This window comes from Daucus carota, chromosome 5 (assembly GCF_001625215.2).
Source record: "Daucus carota subsp. sativus chromosome 5, DH1 v3.0, whole genome shotgun sequence".
In the NCBI taxonomy this organism is placed as follows: Eukaryota; Viridiplantae; Streptophyta; class Magnoliopsida; order Apiales; family Apiaceae; genus Daucus; species Daucus carota.
In genome coordinates, this window is record NC_030385.2 from 976220 (window position 1) to 1004104 (window position 27885).

The window sequence follows — 27885 nt, forward strand, 5'->3', positions numbered from 1 at the left end:
TTTCTTCAAATCCATATCCCGCATTCTCCGTCGAAGCACACAACTACCATCGTTACCAGGAGTGCTTGATTTTCGCTGTGATCAACCCTAGGTGCGGAACTTTAGAGACTGAAGTCATCGACTGGGGAGGGATTTGCAGGACGCCTCAACTTTGTACGAATATGAGTTTAGGTATTCCCACGAACTCCTTATTATATTCTTCATTTTTATTGAATGTCGTTTTTTTGACGACTAAATTACCCGAATTTATGAACGCCGGCAGCCTGGTTCAATGGGTTGTCCTTCATTTATCGTCTCTAATTTGTGGTTGCCCTCTGGGTTCTTTTTGGGGCTTTGTTTAGAAACTGAACTGGGTGTGTGTTTTCACTTAACATTGCAAGCTATTTGGATAACGAATGTTGTGTTTAAACACTTTAGATCGTTTTGGTGATATTTGGGGGTTTTGTTTTGTATTAGATTCTTCAAATTCTAAATGTATTTTGTATTTAAGTTCTGCAATTTATTGCTGTTTTGATCCTGAAGTTGCATATTATGTGATACTGCATTTGGTTTGTTGATTTGAAAACAGAGTTTGGTATTTGTAATGTGTCCTGCAAGTTTGTAATAAGCTTGACCGACTAATATGCCAGTGCTGCAATTTTGCTGCATGTCGATGCACTGAGCACTATAATATGTGAGTTTGTAAATCCTGGTAGTCGTATTTAATAGGTTGTCCTACATATGTTGTTTGTGCTTCGGGGAGGACTTCCATTTTTTTTTTGTGGGCTTTGTAGATTATGGAACTCTCTGTGTGTTCTTCACTTGACAACAAGCATATATATTAAATTAAACACTAAAGTCGTAACTGATGCTATTTGGATAATGAGTGCTGCATTAAGACACCGCAGAATGATTTGTTGATAGTTTGGTATATCGTATTTTTATTAGATTATTCGTGTTCTTCACTCGCTGATAGCCATGTTCTGCGTTTTTTTATATGTTTTTATGTTGAAGTTGCAGATTATGTGATAATGAATTAGATTTTGGTGTTATGCATTTTAAGTTTTAAAGTTGGTGTGTGCTAGACTTGTGCATGACCTTCCACTGTCATTATTTGGTTATAATATTGGTGTTTGTAACACATTTACTGAGGCTACTATCTTGTTCTTTTGGAAACAAAGTTTGTTCTTTTTAATGTGTCTTGCAAAATGTGTAATAAGCTTTACTGTCTAATGTGTATAGGGCGAAGGAGAAAAAGTAGACTGATCGATAACTCATGGGTATACAATTGAACAAAAAAGAAGCCTGAATGCATAACTATTAACGATGACGGGCATAGTTGCAAGTCTGCCCACGTTGTTTCAAATGGTACTTTGCTTAAGAAAAAAGTACGTGGAAGCGTGATTGGCATGCTATTAAGGTCCAAAAACAAAAAAGAGGCATTTGGCGTTGCAGAAGATGGTCAATTTCAGCAAAATAAAGTTGTTGGGAGATTAACGATTTTAGCACTAGAAAATATATTCCTAACGTGTTCCACGATTGTAAGACTTTATGTTTAGTTGCTACATTAGATTATTTGGAAATATATTATGTTATGAAATTACAATTTTGGTTGTGGGAATTTAGAACATGGGGATACACATTTCTAGCGGGTTGTTTATATGAATTTAAAACTTTGTGTTTGCTAATGAAAGTGCCCAGAGTTGTGGTACAGCACTTAGTTCATGTCGACATTATCTAGCTGCGCCATTTGGTAATGTTTAGCCTTGCATGTTATTAGTATCCATTTGTCAAGTCTAATGCACTTTCAGATTTTGCTTTTTGTTTTAGTCTCTGTTAAACTACATCCCTGATTTACATAACATGGAGTAACTTCACAGTACCAAAGTGTTGGTGTATATCTAGTAAATATTTAACATTTTGTTGCGAACCAATATACAGAGACAAACTCTAACTCAAATTTTCAAGGCATCCCAAATGCACAGCATTGTTTAGAAACTGACTAGTAGAACCAATCATATGGATACAACAACTAAAATCATTTTTTTTTTAAATAAAGCATCTTGCACCCGAATCAACGTCAACACCATTATTGATCTCCTCTTCAACATCCTCGTCACTTTCACAAGTTTCAGAATCAGAAAATCTGTATGAATGTTCCGAATCTGAACTTTCAGCGTGGAGACATCTTGAACACCTATACATCAAAAACAATACTGAAGCACATAACCACAGGTGCAAAACATAAAAAAGGAAAGAAACCTTATTCTAATGAAACACATAAGCACATTGGCAGAACAACATTACATGGTGAACAATGCAACTATCAAAAATAATACTGCAGAACACATTAACTACTAGAGTACATAACCACATGTGCAGAACACAAAAAAAAAAAGAGAAATAAACCTTATTTTAATGAAACACATATGCAAATGTGCGGAACAAAAAAACAACAAACACTTTGTAATGATACCACGAAGGGAGCAAAATACATTAACCTTAGACAAGTCCTGCACACAATTATTATATAAAGGACATCTTGCGAAACATTACAAGACTAAAAATGAACAAAAGATGCAATAACAAATCTGCAGAACTTACTTGATTCGCCATTCTTATTAGACATTAGACACTTGTTGTGGAGAAAAACACAGAATGCTCCAAGAGGTATATATATTTTCTCCAAAGAATCAAAGATTGAAAAGGAGAAAAAGGAAAAAAATGGCAGAGCGAGTGCAGGACACTTCTCCTGGCATTCTCCTGAAAATGGTCACAAGCAGTTGAAACTGCCCCGTGACTTAAGCAGCATGCAACTTTGACTCAAAGAAAGCACAGATTTGCGTCTAAAAAAAAAATTAAAACATACAAATAAAAAAGTATATCAAATATCCTATCAGCCATTGGATCTAAATCAAAATGGAGGGCTTGGATTAGGACTCCAAAGACTCCAATAATTATGGTACTCCAAATAACTTTCCTCTTATATTCGCGAGATATGCTATATATAAATTAGTGATATGTTATGTACAAATTAGTGATTTCTGTAGTTAAAAATAGTGATAAAAAATTGTCCAGAAACTGGTTTTTAGTTTTTAGGCTAATTTGGTTTCTATTGGAGTAGGACTCTATATATATATCAGGCAGAGAAAGCAACAAGATTAAAGGCAAGCAAACGCAGCCCGATTATATAAAGTGTGCGAGTTTGGTTGAAGTTTCCGCTCAAAACTCCTTTTTAGCGTCCGCACACAGAAAATATAAAATACCGAGCGAGAGAGAGAGATAGGAAGAGAGATCGAGAGAGAGAGAGAGAAAGAGAGAGAGTTCAAAACAGAATAATGATGATGACGGTAGCTATGGTGTGCTGTTCCTTGATTTTAATGTTACACTTCCACCTGTTAAGCTTCGCTACCAACACTTCCCATGCATTCTCATCATTTTCCCTATATAATCCCTCTTCATCTCTATCTTTATCACTATCTCGATCATATCCTCTTCCTCTTCATCCCTCTCTCTCTCTACACATTCTCTCTCTCTTTCACAAACACAACTCAAAATGCAAGGTGATCAAGCAAACGCCACAGCAGCAGCGGCAGCAGCTCCGCCGAGCTCGCTGGACTGGAAGTTCTCTCAGGTGTTCGGTGGACACGGTGCCGGCGAACAAGCTAAAGAAGGTCCTCTTACTCCTCTCTTTCATAATTATTAGTTTGATCACCAATTTGTTTTTTTAGCTTAATTAGGGTTTGATTTACTGTTATTATGCTGCTTGTAAGTGAATTAACTGTTTGTTATTGCTTGATTTTGACTTGATTCACTGTGTTGTTGCTATTGGTTAAGTGAAATTAAGTTGCTCAGTATCATAATGCTTGTTACTGTTTGTTTGATATCATGATTCAAGAGGCATTTCTTAGGTTTGATTTAGTTAATTGTTTTAGTAAGTGTAAAATGTGGCGATTTGGAACTGTGAAGGTCTTGTTTGTGTGTGTGTGTATGTGTTTTTGTGTTCACGTCAGATTTCTGATCAAATTGTTTCGGAAAGCACTTTGTTGTCATCGCATAAAACAATTTTTTCGTGGTTGCTTGCAAGTGATTGTTTTTTTTCGCTTGATTTCTTATATGTCCGGGATTCTTGTGAGCACATACATGTCATGTAATGGTTCTGTATAGGGAAACAGAAAGGTAAAATGACGTTTTCAAATGATCCGGGAGTCATAAATGATTCTTTCTTTTTGAACCAGGATTTTTAAACGTTCGAGATAGGTTGTGTGACGTTATTTATGAAGGCATGTCTATTATGACAAATTTTCTTACGCCATTTAACGTCATGCCTATCATGATAAAGTTTCTTACGCCTAGCATTCTCCTGTTTTCTTTTTTTAATTTGTCAGACAACAAATCGTTAAATTGTCAACCCTCTGCAACAAAAATCTGAGCTACACCTTTGTTATTGCATTACTGTCTTATGAAGGGTATGATCATAAATAAAGGGTCTAAACAACAGTAAAATAATAAATACATAACGTGCTGATAAATACGTCAGCAAGAAGGAATTAACTTTAATTTATGCTCTGCAAAGTTATATATTTGCTATAGTTTTCTCCTTATAATTACTTTCTTATATGGAATTTTCATATATGTATGTAATCTCTTGATGCCAAGCTCAAGTGATAAAGAGATGGTATTAATTGTTTTAGGTTTCTTTGTTATTTGGTTGTCTTTATTTATTATTGCTACTGAAAAAGAAATTGTATTTAATGTATACTTTGTTGTCTAAGTATAATGATCTTTTCGCTACTTTGCAGGTGATATCATATCGGCAATTGAGTTCAATAAATCTGGTCACCATCTGGCTGCTGGGGACTCTGGTGGTCGAGTGGTCATATTTGAAAGGAGTAACACAACAGCGGTCAGAATTTTTTATTAAAAAAATGACTACTTAATCTGATGGTTATACATCATCTTACTACATTTTTTAAAAGTTTGTGAAATGTTTATGCAAATTTTAAAATTTTTGTGTAGCATGTTGGAAGTCGAAGGGATGCAGAGAGGATTGATTATTCAAATAGCAGGCATCCAGAATTTCGTTACATGACTGAGTTTAAGAGTCATGAACCCGAGGTAAAGCATCATTAACCTGTCCAATTAGATTTCTGAGAACCCTAAGAAAGTATCATCATCCTACAAAATATGTTGTTTGCGTCTGAGGATCATATATTATATTCAAACATAAATTGTTGTCCTCATTCTGAACTTGCATATTTTTCAATAGATGGATTATCTTACGAGCAAGGAATATGATGAAGAGATAAATAAAGTTAGATGGTGGCAATCAGCCAACGGGGCCTTATTTCTTTTGTCAACCAATGACAAAACGATAAAATTTTGGAAGGTTGGCGTTCTTTCCCTGCAGGCTTAATTTGCTTTTTCATATTTTCTGCAATTCATAATACAGTTTCAGAACTTGTTGGAACGTGACAATCATGAAGGCCTTTGGTCCTGTAGAAAGACTTGATTCTGTTTGTGTATAAGTTACTCCTCCTCGATCTCGAGCCTGAAAAGCTTCAATTCAGTTTTAACTTTAACCCTTACGCAATTCCTCAGGAGTTCATAATATTACTTAAAATAGAGAAGATTCTTTTGTTGATGACTTGCTAAACGTAAATGAATGTGAGACCTAGCAGCGAGTCCATTGGTTTTATATATTTAGACGTAAGTTTACTGATTATGATAGCATATATTTTCGTTCCCCACCCCCACCTCTTTTAAAACAGTTAATCTACTCAATTTTCTTCCAATTTAAGATCTTTTTATCAATCCGTAATATGCAAATCAGTGCAGCATATGATCACAAATAAATCTATTTCCTTCTGATTTTATCTAATATTTGTTAAATATCTTGTTGTACTGATGCCAATTCTTTTGTGGTACTCCTTACAGGAAGAAATATGATACACCAGATCTTTCATATATAATATATTCGGTTGCTTTTTTTCTTTTTCTTTTTGTAGCTAAATGTTTTCCGTATTGTTTAATAACAACATATATATATATATATATGTGTGTGTGTGTGTGTGTGTGTATGTGTGTGTTATATATATATTATCTTATACCATATGTTCTCTCTGCGACATTTCTATTTTAAAGGTTCGAGAAAAAAAAGCCAAGAAGATTTTGCAGATGGACCCAGATTCTGAAAGTTCCTTGAATGAAAGTTTCTCTAGGTCAACTCTTTCTTCAGGCGGTCTATCAAATGGAGGGTCTTCCGACGTATCATCTGATCCAAAGTCACACACTGGTTGTTCATTTCCGCCTGGAGGAGTTGCATCCATACGTTTGCCTGTGGTAATTGTACAATTGTACCTAACTTGAGTTTTAGTTTTTATTTTTTTAAGTTAATGATATATGTTGGCATTGAGCGCTTATAATTTGGCACTCTCGTCTTGAAAAAATCTGAATTTCGTTTTAAGTAAAAGAGTGGGAAAATATTGTGCTTAGAAGAAGCAAAGATAGATTCTTTGACCATACTCTTGCCAGGTCTTACTGGCAAACCACTATTAAGATTGTTTGTGCTGTACTTCACTTCCTGCACTTTTAAGTACTAATCCTCTACCTTCGTTTTAAAAATAAATTTAAATGGGGAAGTAAAATAAAAGAATCTTTGTAGTTTGCACACGTCAGTGTGATACCTTAATGCGCCTTACACCGCACATCAAATTTCATTCCTTGAACTGAATTTGTGTTCAAATTTGGCAGGTTATCAGCTTCTTTCTCACCCATATTATGTTTTAATCAAAGACTGATGTGATATGTGTGTGTTGGTGGAATTAAGAACTTACGAACTCAGTCGGCACAAAGAAACTTATGACTTTATATATTCAAAAAATTTGTGTCGCATGTTTCAGCGTCTCTATTATCTGTATTATAAGCTCATCACATTTGTGCAAATTGCAGGTAAGCCGCAATGAGAGTAGTCTTATGGCAACCTGTAGACGAGTTTATGGCCGTGCGCATGTCTATCGTATCAATTCCATTTCATGTAACAGGTTTGTTTATGCTTATCTGTTATCTTGCTAATCGAAAATCTTTTACAATGATTTTTGATATTGTCGATTAATTTTTTAGTTTGGCACACACATTCTTGCAGCTCTGATTAAACCCGGCTCTTAATTGTGAACTCTCTGTATCACTGAAATCGCTCTTTTATTTGATTTCTCTCCTCTCAGTGATGGAGAAACCTTTATTTCAGCGGATGACTTGAGAATAAACCTCTGGAATGTGGAAACAAATCGTCAAAGTTTTAATATTGTTGATCTGAAGCCTGAAAAAGCAGAGGATCTTGATGGTCAGTTTCAGTGGAATCTGTAACTATGTAGCAGTACATGATCTATCAATGCTAGCATGTGTACATTTAAATTATTTACCTCTGACCTCACTCTTTAGCTCGTTAAGGTTCTTTCCATGTTCTCTGCTCATTATCCTAGTTATTTGTTTGAATAGGAAACATCTAAGTTATCATACAGTCGACCGTAAAGGAATGAATTCATATATATATAGTCTTACTCCAAACAAACCAAATTAGCCTACAAACTAAAAACTAGTCTCTAGCCGATTTTGAATCACTATTCTTAACTACAGAATTCACTAGTTTGTACATCACAAATCACTATCTTATATATAACATATCTTGCAAATATATATATATACACAACGTATATGATCATCATCCATACCCGTACGGAAATAACTGACCTCCTGCCACCATTACCAGCACCTTTTATGACTTGGCACCACCGGCTACCATCACTAATAGCCACCGCCGCTTGCCACCATAACTTACCACAATTAGCGACTACTTAAACTAGTGATTCCTGTGATTGTAAATAGTGATTTTTAAACTGTTTTTTAGTTTGTATTTAAGATTTGGTTTGTATTTGATCACTCGGCTATATATATATTTATTTATATAGTTGTTAGTACATAAGGATGCGAAAAATAAAAGGATGCATTGACATTTGTAATGGTTTAGTTATGTGGGTTATAAGCTAACCAAACATGATCAGAACTGGATATCTATTGGGACCAGTGAAGTTTCAGTGAGTGTTTCCGCATTAATTCTGGACCCTCCTGGCATAATTTTGATTTGTGCAGCATTTTCTAGGTTTTAAATATATGCTTTATGCGTTTTTGTTGTATAGAAAGCAACTGAAATTATTTCTCTACATATCTGAGTTCAGAGTTGATTACATCAGCAGAATTTCATCCTACCCATTGTAACACACTAGCTTATAGTAGTTCAAAAGGATTAATTCGTCTGGTTGATTTGCGACAATCTGCTTTGTGTGACAAACATTTCAAACTGTAAGTGTGTGCTCTGGCTTTTCCCTTCATCTCAAGTTTCAGCTTATTTGCATTTTTCTCATTATAAATAACTTCCACAGGTTTGAGGAACCGGAGGCACCTGGCTCAAAATCATACTTTAGGGATGTAATTGCCTCCATCTCTGATATCAAGTTTAGGAAGGACGGGAGATATTTACTCAGTCGGGACTACATGACACTAAAGGTTTGATGAATTGGATTCCTTGAAACGTAATTAGTTAATTTTTTGTAGATTCTAAGTTACTGAGGCACTTTTGCGTGTTACCCGTTTTGTGAAGCCAGAAAACGAAAACCTCTCAAATTATGCAATAGGCTCTAAAATTAATACGTAATATTTTACTTCCAACAGAATAACTATGTGTTTATCTAACTTACTGAGATACAAAAACGAGATTTAGCTGATGTCTGCCTATTTGGAAAACAAAATGAACACAGCACCAATATCATTATCAGAACCCTAGATCTACTTTATAAACTTTTTGCTGAGCAGTAGTGACCCTTTCAGGCTTAGCATTTAAAATATACTACCAACGACCTTGCACCTTCTTTTACCTCCACTTCCATCAAATATGACAACCCATATCAAACCATCTCCAAAAGAAGGGCTGGATGAAGAACTCTTCTTCCTCTTTAATTGATCATGCAGTGGAAAGTTGTTAGTAAAAGGATTCTACTGCTGAGCCACAGTTGCTAGTTGCAACCCATATGTGATTCTTTTCTCTGATCAATATAACTCTCTGTATCAAAGACCCGAAGCCTACTACCCTCTCAGAGTCTCAGTCTTCTCTATGTTTTCATATGTTGCATCTTAGGTTCTTCTCCGTCACTTTGAATCAGATGACCGTGAAGAACTGTTAAATTTAAGGTTGGCAATCACGCTCAGTAGTGATCTGACTTGGTTATGTTTACCAATTTGGCTATGCCTATAGTACATGGATCAACAACACAGTATTGAAGCCTCTGGAATCTGGATTCACCTTGAATGTTTGCTATCTGATTCAAAACCTGATCAGGGTTTACGAAAAAAGAAACTTGCCTACCATTCATATTGGCAAAAGTTTCTTTGAACTGGTGCCACTATGTTGGCCCAATATGAAATTGACAAGTACTATGACTTGGAGCTGTTGTTTTCCTTTATTTATTTTTAGGAAATATAGAGCTGTTGATTGACCTGTTAAGTATAAATGCGTTACATCAGTGTTTATGGTTGAATTGTGAAGTTTATTGGATGTTAATAGGGTAAAACTATATTAAAACGATGCAAATTTTTTTGCCTTGCCAAGATATATCTGGTTAGAGAGCTATAAAATAGTATATGAAGAAGCAAAATAGCTAATATTTTCATGTATACATGCACATATATATGTGTGTGTGTGTGTGTGTGTGTGTGTGTGTGTGTTGTCCTCACGTTCCTATCTGCCTGTCTTTAAGTTTATTATTGTTGTTTAAATACAGTGCTCCATTATTACTTCATATTTTTACATGATGTGGCCTCTTCTGCATTCAAATTTTAAACAGATATCTTTATTTTATAGTTATGGGATATTAATATGGATTGTGGACCAGTCTCGACCTTCCAGGTTCATGAGTATATAAGGCCAGACGTGAGTTCGTATTTCCTGAACACTAACCATCTCATTTCTGATATACGCTTAAGTTGATAAATTTTTGTTACTGAATTGTCATTTGCAGTTATTTTATTTATATCAAAATGATTACCTCACGGATCAATTTCAGTGTTGCTTAAGTGGTAATGGTCAGCGGGTTGCGACTGGTTCTTACAGGTATGTTGCCTGTACTATTAAGTGTACTGATCGTTTTTTTTGTGCTTGAAAAACTACCATATCGGCTTAACTATGTTCTTTTTTGTAAAGTTACTCTTGTTACAATTTTTCCACTTGCACATAATATCTATACAAATGTTCACTACAGTTTATTTCGCGTGTTTGGAACTGCTGAGGGTAGTACAGAAGCAACCTTTGTGGAAGCTAGCAAAAATCCGATGAGGTATCTTTGTAAAGCAGCAATAGAACTGAAATTCGAGCAGTTGTGTTCTATTTGATATATTTGGACAGTTGCTTTCTACACCTTGCTACTCGCCACTCTTTACTAGTTGACTATTGGTTGAACTAAACCAGCCGTGACTGTTTCTGACTAGTCATATCACACATCTTTTTCTATACCTTAATAATATGCGGGGTTGTAAAAAATACAGCCAATGCTGAAAATCTTGATATTCTTCCACAGGCGACGAGGTCAAACGCCATCGAGGCCTTCTAGATCCCCTGTTGTTAGAAGAGGTTGATGCATTTTTTTTCTTCTAGATTCCTATATATCATCCTCTGTGATAATGAATTTTCCCAAGCTAATGTTCCTCAAGAAAAAACTAATATTTGTTTCCAAAAGTTATACTTTGGCACATCTAACTTATATTGATATGTAATTATGCAGGGGCTCAAAGCCGAGTTTTAGAAGCCGACGAAGACTCCATCAATTACAATGCGAAGCTACAGCACCTGGCATGGCACCCAAGTGAAAATATCATTGCTTGTTCTGGTGCAGACAGCTTGTTCATGTTTTATGCATAAAACATGGATCCTGACAGACATGCATGAATTAGATCCGGAGTGCTGACGAGAAAACCTCTTCCGAACATCCGAAGATTTGGTTCATGCATGCTCATCACATAGTGCTGTAGTTTCTTTCCTATTATGCCTGATAAAATCTGCAAGAAACTTGTAATAGTAGTGTATCCCCTCTGTTGTGTTATTGTTGGACCCCTTTTACAGAACTAGAGCTGTAGTTTCTTTCCTATCATGCATGTTAAAATCGAGTCGGAAACGCAAAGTGAAAAATGTTACTCACAGTCACCTAGTTCAGGCCGAGTGTTGCGAAGAGCTTCTGCTAATTTGCAGGCCACTAGCTTCATACATGTCTCTGTAACAAATTTTAAGTATGATCACAATCACAAACTCTCTCTGTTGTAGGATTTTCTTTAAAGTAATTGTATTTTGTTTTGTGGTTGCTTATTTGTTTAAATCATATTATTTCAATATTCCGTTGGTTCTAATTTAGTGACCCATTGAACGTGCAACATATCTTTCAGAGATCTGTTTGAATAGAGTGTCTTATTCTTAGTTCAGGTCGACGGTCAAATGTTAGAGGTGGAATTTCAATTCATTGGCGTGTTTGACGGCACTTATATATCTTCGTTCTAAAAAAACAAATCCTACGTATATTTTGTTTATATTTTATGTCTGCATGTCAAGTTTATAAATTTTATTTAGAAGGGTGTATTGGATTGAGGTTTTAAAATATTTTTTTTCATTCATGAAATCCGAGGGTATTCGATTGGTATTGTTTGAAATCCATTAAAATCTTGATGTATTCAATTGAGATTTTAAATTATGCTACAAATTTTGGTGGTATTCAATTGGGATTTTAAATTATGCTTTAAAATCTGATGGTATTCAATGGGATTGTTTAAAATCCATTAAAATCTGATGGTATTCAAATGCTGATGGATTTTTTTGGATTTTATAAAATGATGGATTTTGTGGCATTCTTCAGTGAATTTTAAGTTTTTTGAAACCCCACCAAAATCAATGAGATTTTGAAGTATTGTGCTTAAATCCAAATCAAACTCTACGACATTTTATCAAGAATCCGCACAGAATCAAAATCACATACAATCCATAAACTAAAAACAATCCATTAAAATCCCAATCCAATACACCCCAATTATACTGTTTCTACTAGTATGCAATATAAAAAGCAAAATACGTAGTAAATTATATAAAATTAAATTATGTTACTCAAGAAATAATAATTAAAATTACAAATTTTATTTTAATTTTCAAAAAATTTTTGAGAAAAATTGAAAAAATGTAAGCGTGAAGAGACAGACAAGGCCAGTGGAGGCACGCGGTTGTTGGTTTGGTGAAAGACAGGAAAAGGAGGATAAGAATGCTGACTTATTCCATTTCTTATGGGGTTTCACCACGTACCACACCACATGTTCCATCCTCTCTCCTGGACCCTCAGATTGGAATTCAATCCAAACTCCTTTTCCCAAAAAAAATGGATTTTTTAGTGTTTGTTAATGTAATGTATAAAATTTTTGCATCAATAATACTTTTATTTAACTAAAAAATAGTTATTAATTTATTTACAGACACACACGATAAGACAGGGAAAAAATTCGAGCTTAACAACTTATTTGCACTCTGTAAGAAAAAAATAAAAGCCTTTGCCTTTCAAATTTTTGATGAGATTGTTTTTGTGTTTTTTTAATATCTAGCAATTTTTCCTTTTGCTTAACAGGAAAGCATTCGGTTTGTATTTTATTTTACTTACACGGATCTCATCTGATTTGTAATTCGTTTTGTTAGGACAAAATTTGAAAATGATGCAAAAATAATTTGATCATATTTGGGTTTTAGAGTAAATTTGGAAGTTGTAGCCAAATTTTATACCGAACTTTAAAAGTTTGTTAGATTTTTAAATTCTCAGAAAAATGGTCAAATCTTGATTCCGCTTTTTTAAAACTGTGGTTCCGTTAAATGTCATTAGCGGGAGAAACGGAAAGAGCAAAGAGCGATAATATGAGTTTCAAATTTTGATAATAAAATCGGTGTGATTTTGTTGAGCCATTTTCGGTCCCTATACCTATACGGTCTACATTTACCGTACAAAACAAGTAATGCACGCGTGTTTGTTCTCAATAATTCCGCTTCAAAGCCTTCACACTTACATTTGAACGTCCAAACCTCCCTCCCCCACCGCCGTTTCTTGTCGGCTTCATCTAAAACATAGTCCTTCCCTCTCGCTGGATAGTGGGGTGGTTTCTGAATTTAAAATAAATATTTTTATTTAAATAAAGAATTTAAGTAAAAATTATAAGTAAGTTAAGACTTATAAAGTAATTAAAGTGTTGGAAAAGAAGCAGAAATCATGAAACGAAAGCTGGCATTCTCAACTTCGTATTTCTTGACACAAACGGTACGAATAAGTAGTTCTAACTTATAAATCCAGAAGCAAAGCTTTTAAATCCGGGTTGGAGGGACGCGGAATGAACTTTAATATTTCTGTAAAGCATATTTTTGTAACTTGTTTTTGAGATTTTTCTGAATAAAAAATTAATATTTAAAAGAAAAAAATCTTTTAAAATAAGTTATAAAACTATATTTGAATTACGTGTTGAATAGTTTAAAAAACATATAAAATTAAACGAAACATTTTTCTCACATAATTGAAATATGATTAATTGCTTAAATTCTCATGCATAGTGCCGCAAAAAACGAGACTCATACTTGATCAGTAAATATGTATAATGAAAATTAATTAAATTAATCGAATAATTCACTAAATAATTGAAGACTTTAAAATGTAAGCACCAACTTTTAGAGCGGAGCTCACGAGTAATCCTCTGAAATACTTACTTGAATATAAAATATCAAACATTGGTTTCGGTCAAAAAATCAACGCTTGTTGTATATTTATTAAATTAAATTACATAAGAAGTGTAGTTTAATGAAGGTGTATAATGCCAAATTATTACTTTTACAAATCAAACAGAATGGAATTTTTTAATGCAACAAAATCTTGGATTTATTGTGTTCAAGTGAGCTGTCGGGAATGAGTTTAGAATAAGCCAAAAAGGTATCTAAACCACTTAGCTTGATCATCACTTTCTCCCTGCTTAAGAATTAATCATCATACTTATTTATTGTTAACTAGTTTATTATACTAATGAAGGTGTAGTAGTAGTACTATTGTTATCACTATAGTTGACATTTGTTTTTATTCTCCTTTTTTAATTACTTGAAAAAGATCACTTTTTATTAAATATTTGGTTAGTGGAAGGTGTGGTTGGACCATCCAGCCTCCATCAGCTTAAGCCAATTCAGAGTCCAACTGATCTGACAAAGACTGTACTCTTAATAGTCATATTCTCTCTCTCTCCCTCTCTCTCTCTCTAGTCTCTCATCTCTCTCCCACACACAATCTCTCTCACAGCACTATCTCTCTCTGTAGATATACCATTATATAGGGGTATCAACTATGCCACTCTACCCCTATGATCATGATGTTTGATTGTCATTTCCCAACATCACTACCAATTATTTTTCCTCATATCTCGAATTTTGTTTGATACATAAACAAATCTCTTGTCTATATATTCATATAAACAAACTGAAAACTGACAGAGTTTCATCAATGGGTAAAATCTTTCTGATCTCTTTGGTTTTTGTTTAGATCAAAAATATCTTCCAAACAGTTGTCTTTTTCCTTGTATTCCCTTCACTCTTTCCCCACTTCAGATATCCTAAAGGTCAAAACTTTGATCAGATCTTTCAATTTCTCAACACAAAAATCAAAAACTCACCAAAAAGATTCAAACTTCAGCCAAGAAATCAAGAACTTACCACAAAGATTGAAACTTTAGCCAAGTACTTGCCAGAAAGGTTGAAACTTTAGCCAAGAAATCACTATAAAGATTGAAACTTTAGCCAAGAAATGCAAGACCCATCAACTTATTCTCAGATCAATCTCCAATTCCCTGAGCAAGAACACTTGAAATGCCCAAGATGTGATTCTTCCAACACTAAGTTTTGCTACTACAACAACTACAATCTCTCTCAGCCACGCCATTTATGCAAGAACTGCAAAAGGTACTGGACTAAAGGGGGCACTTTGAGGAACATTCCTGTGGGTGGGGGTAGCAGGAAAGTCACTAAACGCAGCTCAAACCCGAAAAAATCGACAAATTCTAAGTCTACACAGGAGAAACAAGAACCCCTTTCAGCTTCTGCATCAGTGATCAATACTAAAGATCAGGATGGTTCTTTGCTTGAAATTGGTGGGACTTTTAGCTCACTTCTTGAGGTGAATAATGGCCAGTTTGGGAATATGATAGAGGGTTTGAATGCTAGTGGATCACCTAGTTTGCAATTGGGGGATTTTTCGCAGAATCAGAGCAATTCTGGGCTGGGATCAAGCTTAGTTGCTAACCCTTTTGTTGAATTTGGAAATAACAAGGATTCAGAGGGGTTTTTGGGTGTTCAACATGATCAAGATTCGAGTTCTTGGAGCGGTACTAGTGGGGATCCTGATCTTGCTATGTACACACCAGGTTCGAGCTTTTCAGTAGATAAAAGTTTCAATCTTTGATGGAGTTACTTATATAATCTTATATACAGTATTTACTAAGATTTCTCATCTTGGTTTCGCTGCTAGTGATGGTTGTTTTTTAAAGAAGCCTTATCGTCTACTGATATATTATATACCTATACTAATATATGTAATGCAAGAACAGATTAGAGATGTGTTTTGTTAACTTTGTTGAAGAAAAACTCGAGTACTTGTTCTAAGTTTATCACATTGCAGTGTTACGGTTTGTATGAACATTTGCAACTTTAAATTATCACTGAGAATGATATTGTGTTGTGACTGAGCAATGTGTATGGTGACAGTACATGATATGTGTTGTTAACTCTTAACATTGTGCTCTTCGTAAAGATCATACAAAATAGCAGGTTCTAGTAATGTGTATATCTGCTTACAGGAACTTAATGTGGATGAGGTAAATATACTTGAGGTTTATATTCCCGTCCCCAAAATGGAACCCTTTTCCTTCGTAGTTATAGTAGTCATATGAATCTCTCTTAAATTAAGTGCAGAGATGGTAATAATCGTAAAGATTTTCCAGGTTATGTTTTAAGACATTCAGTGTGATGGATACAATTATAATGCAGAGATTTAAGTTGTTGAACGACAATGGAGTTTTAGGAGTATTATATAGAGTCAAGATTGCTTCTGATCTTTATAACAGGAAATCAGAGATAGTGTTGTGTCTTCAATTGCTATCTAGAACAAGCAATGGAGCAGTTCTATATATTTAGTTTTTGTTTTTCAATATGTATAGTATGTTAGTTTAATACGAAGAACTGTTTCCATCACTTGGGTTTTGAATCAAAAGAAGAGACAGTAAAAAACATGAAGTAAAATAGACCTCCCTGAAAATAATAAGTAGATTGTCTTTATTAAGATCAAACTGCATATCAGTAGCAAGTTCTCTAAGACTATATAAGCTATATCTTGACATGAAAATTCTAAACTGATAAACCCAGGCCAATACCTTGGCCTATCGTATGCCATTGGAAAACCTTTAGTTAGATCGTAAAAAGGATACCCTCCTTACTAGGCTCCAACGATGCTACTACTCATCAAGGCTGTAATATCAGAGTCCAAAACGAAATTTTCCGTCGTGCTGAAAATTGTATCGTGCCCGTCTTTCATAATAATTGGAATACATATTTTCCATACGAAAGGTGTGGCAGTCCTTTCCAGCATGCCACTCCACCAGTCCGCAGGGCATGCAAATCAAATTCCAACACTTTGGGCACGCCCTTATGGGGTATCCCTTCGAATCATCCATGAACTCTTGTCGACAATCAGGATTCGGACATTCAATCTTCCTCCTCCCAAAAGAAGATGCCAGAGTTAACTCACTCTTCCATCTACAAAACACTTCCTCAGGAATAAACCTACGACAAAACTCTGGCCTCAGAACATCTTTACACTTAGATTCAGGACACACAACCTGTGAGGCATCTTCTTGTATCTCTTTCCTCAGATAAATTTTCATGCAATCCCTGCAGACTCTGTGCTTGCAGCTGGGAGCACACACTAAATCCCTGATCGAGAACACATCCATGCACACATCACAACTAGTGCTCGAAGCTTCCCCCTGCATGGAATGGCTATTCGATAGATCATATTTAGGAAGATCTTCCTGTCTGCAGCAAGACTCCAGGACACCCTTCATCTTCTTGACTTCTTCTCCGGCACCCAAGTTTTCGACATCCTTCACCAGCATTACATCTTTCATCTCTACTTCCCTGCTCTGCTTCATCATCTTCCTCTTCTTCCTGAGACGAGAGCTCTTAACTTGTTTTCGAAACTCCTTCCTCCACAAGTTCATATAAATATTTTCTATGCTTGCGTGCTTATAGTTGCACACAAGCACAAGATTTAGGGTTCTCAAGGTATGTGGAATGCGATTAAATTTATAGAGTTTTGGAGTTTTTGGTAGGTCTTTATTTCCTTGTGCAAGAGATTGTATTTGATATGAGTCTCTTATGGAAAGAGATTTAATTCCTAATAGAATTCAAATAGTTTCCCACCACCAATAATTGAAATTTACTTCCTCAGAAGAAAAAAAAAAGAACAAAAGGGAAAGTGACAGTTTTAGTGGAAATTGGTATGGACATAAATAAAAATAATATCATAAATTATTTTCAAACGAATTTGATACAAGCTTGAATTTAGTTGGAATTATTTATTTTTTTACATGTACCATTGTTTTCAGCTTTTTTTTGTTTTCACCCATATGCACCAGTAGATTTTTTATACTTCAAAATAGATTTTTTATAATTCAAAAAATCAGATAACGAGTCAAAATTTTAAATTAGTACACATATCCAATTTTCCTTGTCCCAATAAGATGGAAGATACTGGAGATATCAAATTAGGTAAAAAAAAAAATTAATGGTCATGTATCATGTATTTATTGATTATGATCTGAATAATAATAATAAATTTATTAGTAATTTTCACAATAAAATCATTCTGAATAGATATGGTCACAAATTTAAATTTGTACTCAATTTCAATTTGATACATGTAGTACCAATGGGCCAACGTGATGAGAACATCGAGAGATTCATGTTGCGGTTTCAAGTTTGGTAAATAAAGGAAAAGAATGGAGTGAAATTATTATTTATTTTTTCTTTTGAACAAATATTATTTATTTTTCTTTGAAAATCTTTTCAAACATGGCAATAAATTTTTTTCGACAACTATATAAAAAAGTCCTTTTCGAGTCTTTAGTTTCCTTTCCCCCCTCCTCGATAAGGAATAACTTAAGGAAATTGGAGTGCTACTTTATATTCTATCCCGTTTTCTATATCTAAATGATATTCTTATTTCATTTATTTTTTTTGCTACTACGTTTTCTGAAAACTAATTCTGCAAGTATTGCGAACCTCACTGCTTATTTCTTAAAGCCACTTTTTCTTTTTTGAAACGAATTTCTCTAATGATTATAAATCAGAATACTACAAAATATTTCTCATAATACTTATTCCTTATAAAGAATAATCCTAGGAACACATTATCGTTTGTAATGGAGAATAAATGGAAGACAGTATGGGTGTTTGGCTAAACTTATTTTTCAAAATAAGATTTTATTTTTTGAGAAAAATACATTAGACTCTACTTTTTTCGTAAATAAGTCATTTATTTTTTGTCAAATAATGAATACGAAACACCTCTGTATCATTTGTATCTGAAAAAATTATTAAAAAATCATTTTCCAAAACAAATTAAGTACTCTTTTTTTTTAAGTGGTGCCCAAGCATGCACATACCCAGCACATGTTGAGCTTCTTGGATTGTGAATTGGTGATGCCCGGAAATTTATTTTTGACAAAAAGAACAAGTTTCTATAACAATGGTAAAATAATATAATCATATCATATCTTATATATAATAAGTATAAAGGATATAATTTTATGGCATAGTCTCATTGTTATTAAAACTTATCCGCTTGATCATATATACGTCAAATAAGCATCGTTAAATTAGGAAAAAAATATGTTTTATTGTGTAAAGCAACTGATATTTGCTTGCATTTTATAGTTTGTTTTCTTAATTCAAAATGAATATGCCTTTAACATGTTTATGATTCTTTTTTTGGTTCAAAACAAATATTATCTACCAATTTTAATTCTAGAAGCACATAAATTCCACTATAATAAAATTATTTTAATTTAATATTTTTTCTTAAACAACATACTGAACAAAAATAATATTATGCACAATATTAAAGTTAATAAACCGAATTTGATCCAAACAATTAACATCATAAATTATTTTAATAAAAAAATGAGAATAAAGTAATAAATCATTAATGTTATAAATGATTTTAATCAAAAAAATTTCAAAATATATACAAATTTGGTTGGAAAATTACTTATCTGTCAGAGTTTTTAATATATATAGTCTAACAAGATGTATCAGATTAGTTTCCATAACACAACCCAATGCATTTAGGATGAGAGGATCCTAGTATCAAGGATGTTCGCGATGTGGGCGACCCCCGTCAAGAGAGGGCGGCCCCCGCCAAAAGAGGTCTGCATTTAGGATGAGAGGATCCTAGTATTAAAGGGGTCCGTGATGCGGGCGGTGCTATTTTTCTCTAAAACTGTAGACCAACCTATATACGCGGTTTGGTTAAATATTCAAAACACAATCACACCGTGTAAATCAAAAATCACGTAAATCACGCCACATAGATACAGTGTGGTGTAGTGCGGTTCATATTGATTAATACTTCGTCTCTTCATTCAGTGACCAAATCAACATTCAAATCACATTACAAATATAAATTTAAAATCAACTTCATGGTTGGCATACCAGACAAGAGTCATTACAGTGCTATATTAAAGAGCTATATTAAACTATTAAAGAGGAGTACAATATTTTAAATAAATAGAATAAAAAAATAGAGCTAATATTAGGTTATAGTAAAGACCATTGGATTGGGCTAATCTGAAATATAGTACATGTCTGTATGGACTGGGTCTTAAATACTGGTTTGGGCAACTTTTTAATAAATAAAGATGTAATATTAATATAAGAATAATATATGTGTATAAATATATAATATAATATATATATTATACGCAGTGCGGTGCAATTTGAACCGCGATATCTAAATATAAAACCCGCACCACACCGGATGACTTGTAAAAAGTTCAAACTATGACCGTACCATAAAAATTTAAAACCGCATATTATAATATGGTGTGGACGGTTTGTGCGGTCTGATTAACCCCGCCTGGCAGTATGCTCAACTAGTAATGGAAGACGGGGAAAAAAAATTTCTCTACAAACATCTGACTGATTAGATCTTCTACTGAGGAAGAGACGATGGGTTTCGCAGGAAATTTCAAATCGATTTGCACAATTCTTCTGTATGTTTTGATACATTTTTAATTATAACTAAAATATATTTAATTATTTAAATATATTTATGAGACCTATTTATATATATGTGAATTAGAAACTGATTTATCATTTATATTAAAAAAAAACCAATTTAGCATATCTGATAAATATATATTAATCTAAAGATATTTATAAATTTATTTTATTTAAAAATACATATTATATGTATATGTATATGAAATAAAACTAAAAAACGAACACACAAAATAAAAAAATAAATATTATAAATCACCCTCTTCATAGTTTAAAAATTGTGTATAATAAAATATTGAAATGTGAAATAACAATTTAAATTTTGAGTACAAATGTCTAGATTAATTATCGTATATTTAAATTTATATACATTTGACGATCAAAGAAAGTCAAACTCAGTTAAGCAAAGTGAAAACAGGCGGGAGATGAGTTCTCTTACATAAATCAGTTAAGTTAATGTTCGAAAAACAGTTGAGTTTGAATTCATGGACATCCCACAGCTCTTGTTCTTCCTCAAAACATTCACCAACACAAGATTACTTACACAAGGCAAACTTGTACATCAAAAGATCTTAACTTTAGGCTTAAAAAACAACATTGTCCTCTCCAAAAATCTCATAACTTTCTACTTTTCTTGCCAAGATTTTAACTATGGCAGGCTTGTTTTTCAATCTGTAGAAAACCCTTTTGATATATCTTTGTGGAATAGCCTTATGGCAGCTTACACTAGGAATTATAAATTCTTGGAAGTTCTTGATCTTTTTCGAGTTTTGTTGTTGCAATTTGATTGTATTAGGCCTGATAATTATACTTACCCTAGTGTTTTGAAGTGTTGTAGTGAGTTGGGTAGGATTGATTATGGTGGGATAGTTCATGGTAGTGTGTTGAAAAGAGGTTATGTTTGGGATGTGGTTGTGGCAAGTTCTGTTGTGGGGATGTATGCGAAAGGTGGGTTGTTTGGGTATGCGATGAGAGTGTTTGATGAAATGCCTGCGAGGGATGTTCCGTGTTGGAATGCTGTTATGTCTTGTTACTATCATGATGGGCAGTGGGAGAAAGCGTTGGAATTGTTTGGGAGAATGAAGGGGTCTGGATTTTCGCCTGATTCTGTTAGTTATACTACTGCGATTTCTTCGTGTTCTAGGCTTTTGGATTTGGAAAGGGGGAAGGTTATTCATCATGAAATGTTGAGTAGTGGGTTTCCTTTGGATAGTTTTGTTAGTGCTGCTCTTGTTGATATGTATGGGAAATGTGGTTGTTTAGAGACGGCTATTGAGGTTTTTGATCAAATGCCCAAAAAGAGCTTAGTTTCCTGGAATTCTATGATTGCAGGATATAGATTACGAGGAGACAGTAATTCAGGAATTAAACTTTTGTGGAGAATGATTGAAGAAGGAAACAAACCTACTTCGACAACTTTGAGCAGCTTATTAATGGCTTGTTCTAACTCGGTGACACTACTACATGGGAAGTTCCTTCATGGTTATATGATCAGAAATAACATTGAAGCTGATATATTCATCCTGAACACGCTTGTAGATCTTTACTTTAAATGCCGCCGTACTAAGTATGCTGAGTTCATTTTCAGAGCAATGACAAAGACGGATATAGTGGCATGGAATGTAATGATTTCTGGTTATGTATCGGTAGGTTGTTACTTGAAGGCTATTGGCATATTCAATGATATGAAAGAAGCTGGGATAAAACCTGATGCATTTTCACTGGCTAGTGTCCTTGCAGCATGTTCACAATTAGGTGCCTTAAAGCAGGGCAAAGAGATACACAAGTCAATGAGTTTGAGTATGATTGAATCAAATCAAATAGTCGTTGGAGCTCTTCTTGATATGTATGCTAAATGTGGTGCTGTTAATGAAGCTATCAGCGTTTTTAATCAGTTACGGGTGAAAGACCTTGTATCATGGACTTCAATGATAATGGCTTATGGATCTCATGGCCAGGCATGTGAAGCTTTGCAGCTTTTTAAAGAAATGCAGAAGTCTAATATCAAACCTGACAGAGTTACTTTCTTGGCTGTCATTTCTGCATGTAGTCATGCAGGATTAGTTGACGAGGGACTTTACTATTACAGCACAATGATCAATAACTATAGGATTCAACCCACAATTGCTGAGCTATCGTGCTTGATAGATTTACTTGGGCGTGCTGGAAAATTACAAGAAGCTTATGGTATTCTCCAGAGGACCCCGGATATTAAAGATGATATTGATTTGTTAAGTACACTACTTTCTGCATGCCATATGCATGGTGAACTAGAACTAGGGGAGGAAATTGCAAGCTTGCTAATTGAGAGGGATCCTAATGATCCATCAACTTACATTATCTTAGCAAAGATGTACGCTTCTGGCAGAAAATGGAATGAGGCACGCAAAGTCAGACTGAAGATGAAAGAGCTCGGGCTGAAAAAGAATCCCGGGTGTAGCTGGATAGAGATTGATGGAAGAATTAAACCCTTCTTTGTTGAAGACACTGAAGTATCACAACAAGATATGATATATTCGTGTTTATCCATTCTTGCCAGTCACATGGAGAAGGATGAACTGGTTGTGGATGATTCGCATTAGGCATAATTAGTTTCACTGTCATATCATGAATAGGAGGTAAATCTGTTAAAAGTTATACTCTTCTTTGTTAAAATGCCTGAACATCAATCACTTCTTGAAACTTGTTCTGTACCTTAGAGCTTTTGTGTATCTAAATGTATGCGCAAATTAGTGGTACCATATTGTCAATGTTTATACTCCAGCTAGATGTCCTGTTTATGTCTCTTTAAATTGTATGCAAGGTGATTATATGATACCTTTGCTTATGTTGCTGCACAATTGTACAAATTCAAAGATTTATTTTGTGGATGGAGATGGATTTGCTCACATGAAGGTATCTTATTAAGGGATATCAAAGGTCAACAAAGAACTTTTCTCAATGTCTTCATACGTTCCATCATAATGAATCACATGACCCTGAAGAACATTTTGATTAAAGTCTGGGAAGCATGTTCAGTAATGATCTGATTTAGTTATGTTTACTAATTTAAAAATGCCTATAATGTATGGATCCATTCCAAAGTCTTGGATCTTTTCGATTCACCTTGGATGCTTACTATCTAATTCAACGTGATCAGGTCTATGGAAAAAAAAATTGCCTACTCTTCCATATTAGTAAAACTTTCTTCTACCTGGTGTATCTTTGTTAGCACGACATGAAATTGACATACACTATGACTCACAGCTGTTGATTTTTTTAACAGAGTTGATAAATTAATTCGTTAATATGTTTACATCAGTGTTTTGATTGAATTGTGAAGTTGATTAGATGTTCATAGGGTGAAACTTTATATAATGATGTAAGTTTCTTATGTCTTACCATCATATATCTGGTTACAGAGATATAAATATTTGGTTACGAAGCAATATAACTGATATCTACCTATATATGCACTCCCGTTCCTATCTGTCTTTAGGTTCCCTGTTTGTTACTTATATATAATTGCTTACTCTTTTTTCGCGACATGTTGTGGCTGTCTGCGTTCACATTTTACCAGATACTTTTGTTTTATAGTTATGGGATAATGGACCATTGTCAAGCTTCCATGTTCACGAGTATTTAAGCCAAGAGATGACCTTGTCTCTCCAGAATACTAATCATCTTAAATTCTTAATTCTGATTCACACTTGAATTGATGAAATTATTTAATTATTCACTGCAGCTCTGTTATCTGTATGAATTGATTGCATCTTTGATAAATTTGAGTGTTGTTTATGTGGCAATAGTTCCTTAAGAGTCATTCTGGGTCAGCAGGCGGCACCTGGTTCTTACTGGTTGCCTGTATAATTACCTCTGTACTAAAGTTACTCTTATTTCTTATTTATAACTTGCACGTAATATCAATAAATATGTTGTCACAGATCTATTTCGCGCATTTTGGACTGCCAAGGATAGTCCAGAAGCAACCGCACTGGATCCCAGAAAAAAACCAGTGAGGTATATATGAACATTAATACTTGCAAAGTAGCAGTGAAAATGGTTTGCTTCGACCTATTGTATCCTAATATGTTGATTTTGACATTTGCTCACTACACCTTGCTCCTCGATACTAGTTGACTATAGATTAACCTAAAATGAACATGACTGTTTCTGACTAGTCATATTAGATATGCTTTTCTATACTTCAATTTTAATGCGGGGTTGCCATAAATACATGTAAGGCTTAAATTTATGATATGCTTATCAGGCGACAAGTCAAATTCCCTTGAGGCCTTTTAGATCCCTAGGCATCAGTATATCCCTTGTTGTCAGAAGAACTCGATGCATTTTCTCTTTGTTTACATTCGTAGACAGTATTTGCTTATGAGTAATACTTACGATAATATGTTTCTTTTTACTTTTGCACATTTAACTTAACTTAATATGTAATATGACAGCGCCTGAAAACTCAGGCTTAGATGCAAATGGAAATTTATTTGATTTCATGATGAAGTTTCTCCACTTGTGGCGTAACAGAAGTGTTGGATTTTCAATCATCGCTTCCTATTTAATAGTATAGAATCAACAAGTACATAGACGAAGTCTGTATTTTTCTTGAAAATAGCATAGTAGTAATAATAATAGCGACAATACAATAAGTGCTTGTATGTAATTAGACAATCCTACTACCATTAACTGATTAAAGACACTTGCCACCTCCCATAGGTTGTAATATCTTTGAATAAGTAATAATAACTACTTATATAACTGCTAGTAACCACCGGAGACTTATTTATGGTTAGGAACCTGTCTTAGTGACCACCAATAACTGATAGGAAACTGTACTTTCTAACAATCTGCATGCTTTGACAACTTTTATTCTACATCAACTTGGAATGGAATCCAAGTGAAAATTCCATTAGCGGTGCTTCTGGAAACAGCTTGCACATGTATTATGCATACAATATGGATCCTTACAAAAAAATATTGCATGAATAAATATACTGGACTGCTGTTGGAGAAGACCTTATCCGAACATCTAAAGGTTTGGTTTATGCATACTCGTATATGTAGAATTCACCTATTTAGTGTTGAAGGTTAAGAAGTTTGCTTATCATTATCTGCAAGGAACTTGTATCTGTAGTCTGTCCTCTTTCTGATTATTGCTTTATCAGTCTGTTCTCCATTTTGTTATCTTTGTAACTCTTTCAGAAGGAGAACTTTAGTTCCTTCCTACTGTGTTGGGTTCAAATCGAGTAGAAAGGAAACGTAAAGTGAAGAATGTTACTCATCGTCGCCTTTAGGTTGAGGGTAAATGTTGTTTTACAACAGTTTTGTTGTGAAGAGCTGCTGCTAATCTGCAGGCCAAAAGTTTCTCATGTTTCTCTGTAACAGATCTTTAGGATAATTATAGACTCTTTTTGCTAGTTTTTTTTAAATCAGTTCTTTTGTAAGCTAATCCAAATTGCTTTCGCTGTTTACTTAAAAAGAATATTTATCTATTTCCGTACTCAGCTTTTCCGGTTCGGAGCCATTATATATGCCAGATAGGATGCACGATGAGGTGATTACATAAAATGTTGTAAGGGCCTGTTACAAAAAATAAAAAAAGCATCACATCTAATTCAGATTATTATGAAGGACAACAGTATGTATATATCTTTCAGAAATTTGTTTTAATGGAGTGCACACTGATAAACTTGTAGTTGAAAAACTTTGAAGGTTTGGTTTTTACCTTATAAAGAAGCGTCATGATAGTTACTTTACCATTCCCTTTTTCATTAAGTGTTTTATTCAGAGTTTAATTTTTAAACTCACGCTTCTTCCAAGTACTTTGATAAAACTACACCTTGGACTGAAAGGTGTGATGTTGCATTTCCTTTGTGCTTCACAAAATGAATTAGACTGATGCATGTACTTGGGGAAGGTAGTTTTTCAATTTTTGGTCTCATCGTTTTGAAATTGCCCATTCCCTCATTAGTGCCTATATTGTTTTCAAATTTACCTCTAACATGTATACATTTTATCTGATGTTTTTGTGGAGATCAGCATGAAAGTTTCAGGGATCTATATTTGTCAAATATCAGTAATGTATAGTTACTGCAAGAATAATTACTACAATAAAAGTCAGATGTAGTGTAGATAGTTTGTAGGCAACTTGTCCCCTATTCCTATCCTAGCATCTATCTCTACTGCTAGCAGTAAGTAATATAGACAGTAACTTCTCAGTTTTGTTCTGTAAATAAAGGCTTAGCCTCATTGTAATACTTGGAGCAGTTACTGAATTGCTCCAAGTATTACAATGAGGCTAATCTCCACAAACATCAGATAAAAAATACAGTCCTGAACCTACTTTAAGCAATGAGTTTGGTGTGATTATATGTATCAAGTAATAATTACCGGGATATTGAAATAAAACAAAAGCATACAAAACCATATTCTCCTATATAACTTTGTGATGCTAAATTTCTTGACCTTGATCTCTGGCCTGCAGGTTGTTGCTGGAAATATGAACTAAAAGAGACCAGGGTAAATTGGTCCCTTGAGAACCTTGAATTCAAATATCAGGTAAGGCTTAAAGATTGAATATATATCAATTGTCTTTGCTTTCAAATGTTCGTGTACGTGATTTCTGACAATAAAGAATGTAGCTGTACGTGTGAGCAGGACCTGGATGTTTGAAATACTGTTACATGGAACATTGACTTTGTTTTTGTAGCCTGTTCTATATTTGTTTATTAATTGTGTGTAGATGACCAGGTAGATAATCAAGGAGGAAAACCAATAGTTGTCCCATTTGTGAGACAAAATTTGTCAGGTGGTCATCGGATCAACATTTGATTTAACGAAATTTCTGATATGTTTCGATTATCTCTAATTAATATTAAATTTTTCATGTATAAAGCTATGTAGGACCACAATAGAGGTCTTAAAACAACAAAAAATGTTAGTTATCTGGCTTTGCGACAAAACAGCTGATTATCTAAAAGGGAATCTAGAATAAGATCTCTATGGACAGTTTATGAACGTTCAATCTGGTTATTGTATTAAAGTATAATAGAAAGAATTTATTGGACAGAGTGGAGCAACTCCCGTTGACTAATGGGCACAAAAGAGTTCAAAATATGATGATATACCTACTATGTCATATTTTGTGTTCTTGTTTAACCATCATACTGATTAAGATAGCAAGTATAACTTGATGAGGGAATTACTGGGGATGAAAAGGTGTTGGCCAAAATTTCCTCTCTCTTAAATATTTTTGCTATTTATTGGCAAAAGTTTCCTGGATAAATATACAATTTCTTCAGCATTAGGTGTGTAGGATTGTCCACATTCAGTCATAATAGTATATATGAGATAAGATTATTATTTGGTGTTTACTAGTTATATTTCAATGATCTAAAAAACAGGTGCATTTTTAGGCTACAGCATGTCTTAACAAGGATGATTTAGATCGTGGACTGTGCTACGTATCGTATACACTACAAAGTGCTACA

General features: G+C 34.0%; 4 protein-coding genes across 6 annotated transcripts; 3 read left to right on the forward strand and 1 right to left on the reverse strand.

Moving 5' to 3' along the window:
- The first annotated feature begins 3199 nt into the window (after positions 1 to 3199).
- Positions 3200 to 11381, forward strand: LOC108223073 (serine/threonine protein phosphatase 2A 55 kDa regulatory subunit B beta isoform). The gene is made up of 14 exons (XM_017397135.2): positions 3200 to 3653; positions 4782 to 4885; positions 4999 to 5097; positions 5249 to 5368; positions 6124 to 6321; positions 6931 to 7022; positions 7203 to 7321; positions 8214 to 8337; positions 8418 to 8541; positions 9893 to 9961; positions 10050 to 10141; positions 10290 to 10364; positions 10605 to 10657; positions 10809 to 11381. Exons 1-14 carry the CDS (start codon positions 3536 to 3538, stop codon positions 10943 to 10945), a joined length of 1524 nt encoding a protein of 507 aa, XP_017252624.1. The 5' UTR covers positions 3200 to 3535; the 3' UTR covers positions 10946 to 11381.
- Positions 11382 to 14301: 2920 nt separating this feature from the next.
- Positions 14302 to 15810, forward strand: LOC108220475 (dof zinc finger protein DOF3.1). Its single transcript, XM_017394256.2, has one exon. The coding sequence runs from the start codon at positions 14877 to 14879 to the stop codon at positions 15528 to 15530; it is 654 nt and encodes a 217-aa protein (XP_017249745.1). The 5' UTR covers positions 14302 to 14876; the 3' UTR covers positions 15531 to 15810.
- Positions 15811 to 16599: 789 nt separating this feature from the next.
- LOC108221125 (uncharacterized) lies at positions 16600 to 17343 on the reverse strand. The gene has a single exon (XM_017395024.1). It carries the CDS (start codon positions 17341 to 17343, stop codon positions 16600 to 16602), a length of 744 nt encoding a protein of 247 aa, XP_017250513.1.
- Positions 17344 to 20798: 3455 nt separating this feature from the next.
- On the forward strand, positions 20799 to 27792 carry LOC108220565 (pentatricopeptide repeat-containing protein At5g27110). 3 transcript variants are annotated; one of them, XR_010292589.1, is made up of 4 exons: positions 20799 to 23022; positions 23208 to 23299; positions 24328 to 24403; positions 26880 to 27792. XR_010292589.1 is itself a non-coding variant. In XM_064094821.1 (2 exons), exon 1 carries the CDS (start codon positions 20890 to 20892, stop codon positions 22984 to 22986), a length of 2097 nt encoding a protein of 698 aa, XP_063950891.1. In that variant the 5' UTR covers positions 20799 to 20889; the 3' UTR covers positions 22987 to 23022; positions 23208 to 24027. The 3 variants fall into 3 exon arrangements, 1 of the variants encoding a protein (XP_063950891.1); XR_010292588.1 differs by having other exon boundaries at positions 24328 to 27792; XM_064094821.1 differs by lacking the exons at positions 24328 to 24403; positions 26880 to 27792 and having other exon boundaries at positions 23208 to 24027.
- The last annotated feature ends 93 nt before the right edge of the window (positions 27793 to 27885 follow it).

Excerpts from the sequence above, each read along its gene's own strand:
- LOC108223073 (XM_017397135.2), top strand. The coding sequence starts at position 3,536 with ATGCAAGGTGATCAAGCAAACGCCACAGCAGCAGCGGCAGCAGCTCCG. Across the intron at positions 5,369-6,123 it reads AAACGATAAAATTTTGGAAG|GTTCGAGAAAAAAAAGCCAA; the intron begins GTTGGCGTTCTT and ends TCTATTTTAAAG. Across the intron at positions 10,142-10,289 it reads GTTGCGACTGGTTCTTACAG|TTTATTTCGCGTGTTTGGAA; the intron begins GTATGTTGCCTG and ends TGTTCACTACAG.
- LOC108220475 (XM_017394256.2), top strand. The coding sequence starts at position 14,877 with ATGCAAGACCCATCAACTTATTCTCAGATCAATCTCCAATTCCCTGAG.
- LOC108221125 (XM_017395024.1), bottom strand. The coding sequence starts at position 17,343 with ATGAACTTGTGGAGGAAGGAGTTTCGAAAACAAGTTAAGAGCTCTCGT.
- LOC108220565 (XM_064094821.1), top strand. The coding sequence starts at position 20,890 with ATGGACATCCCACAGCTCTTGTTCTTCCTCAAAACATTCACCAACACA.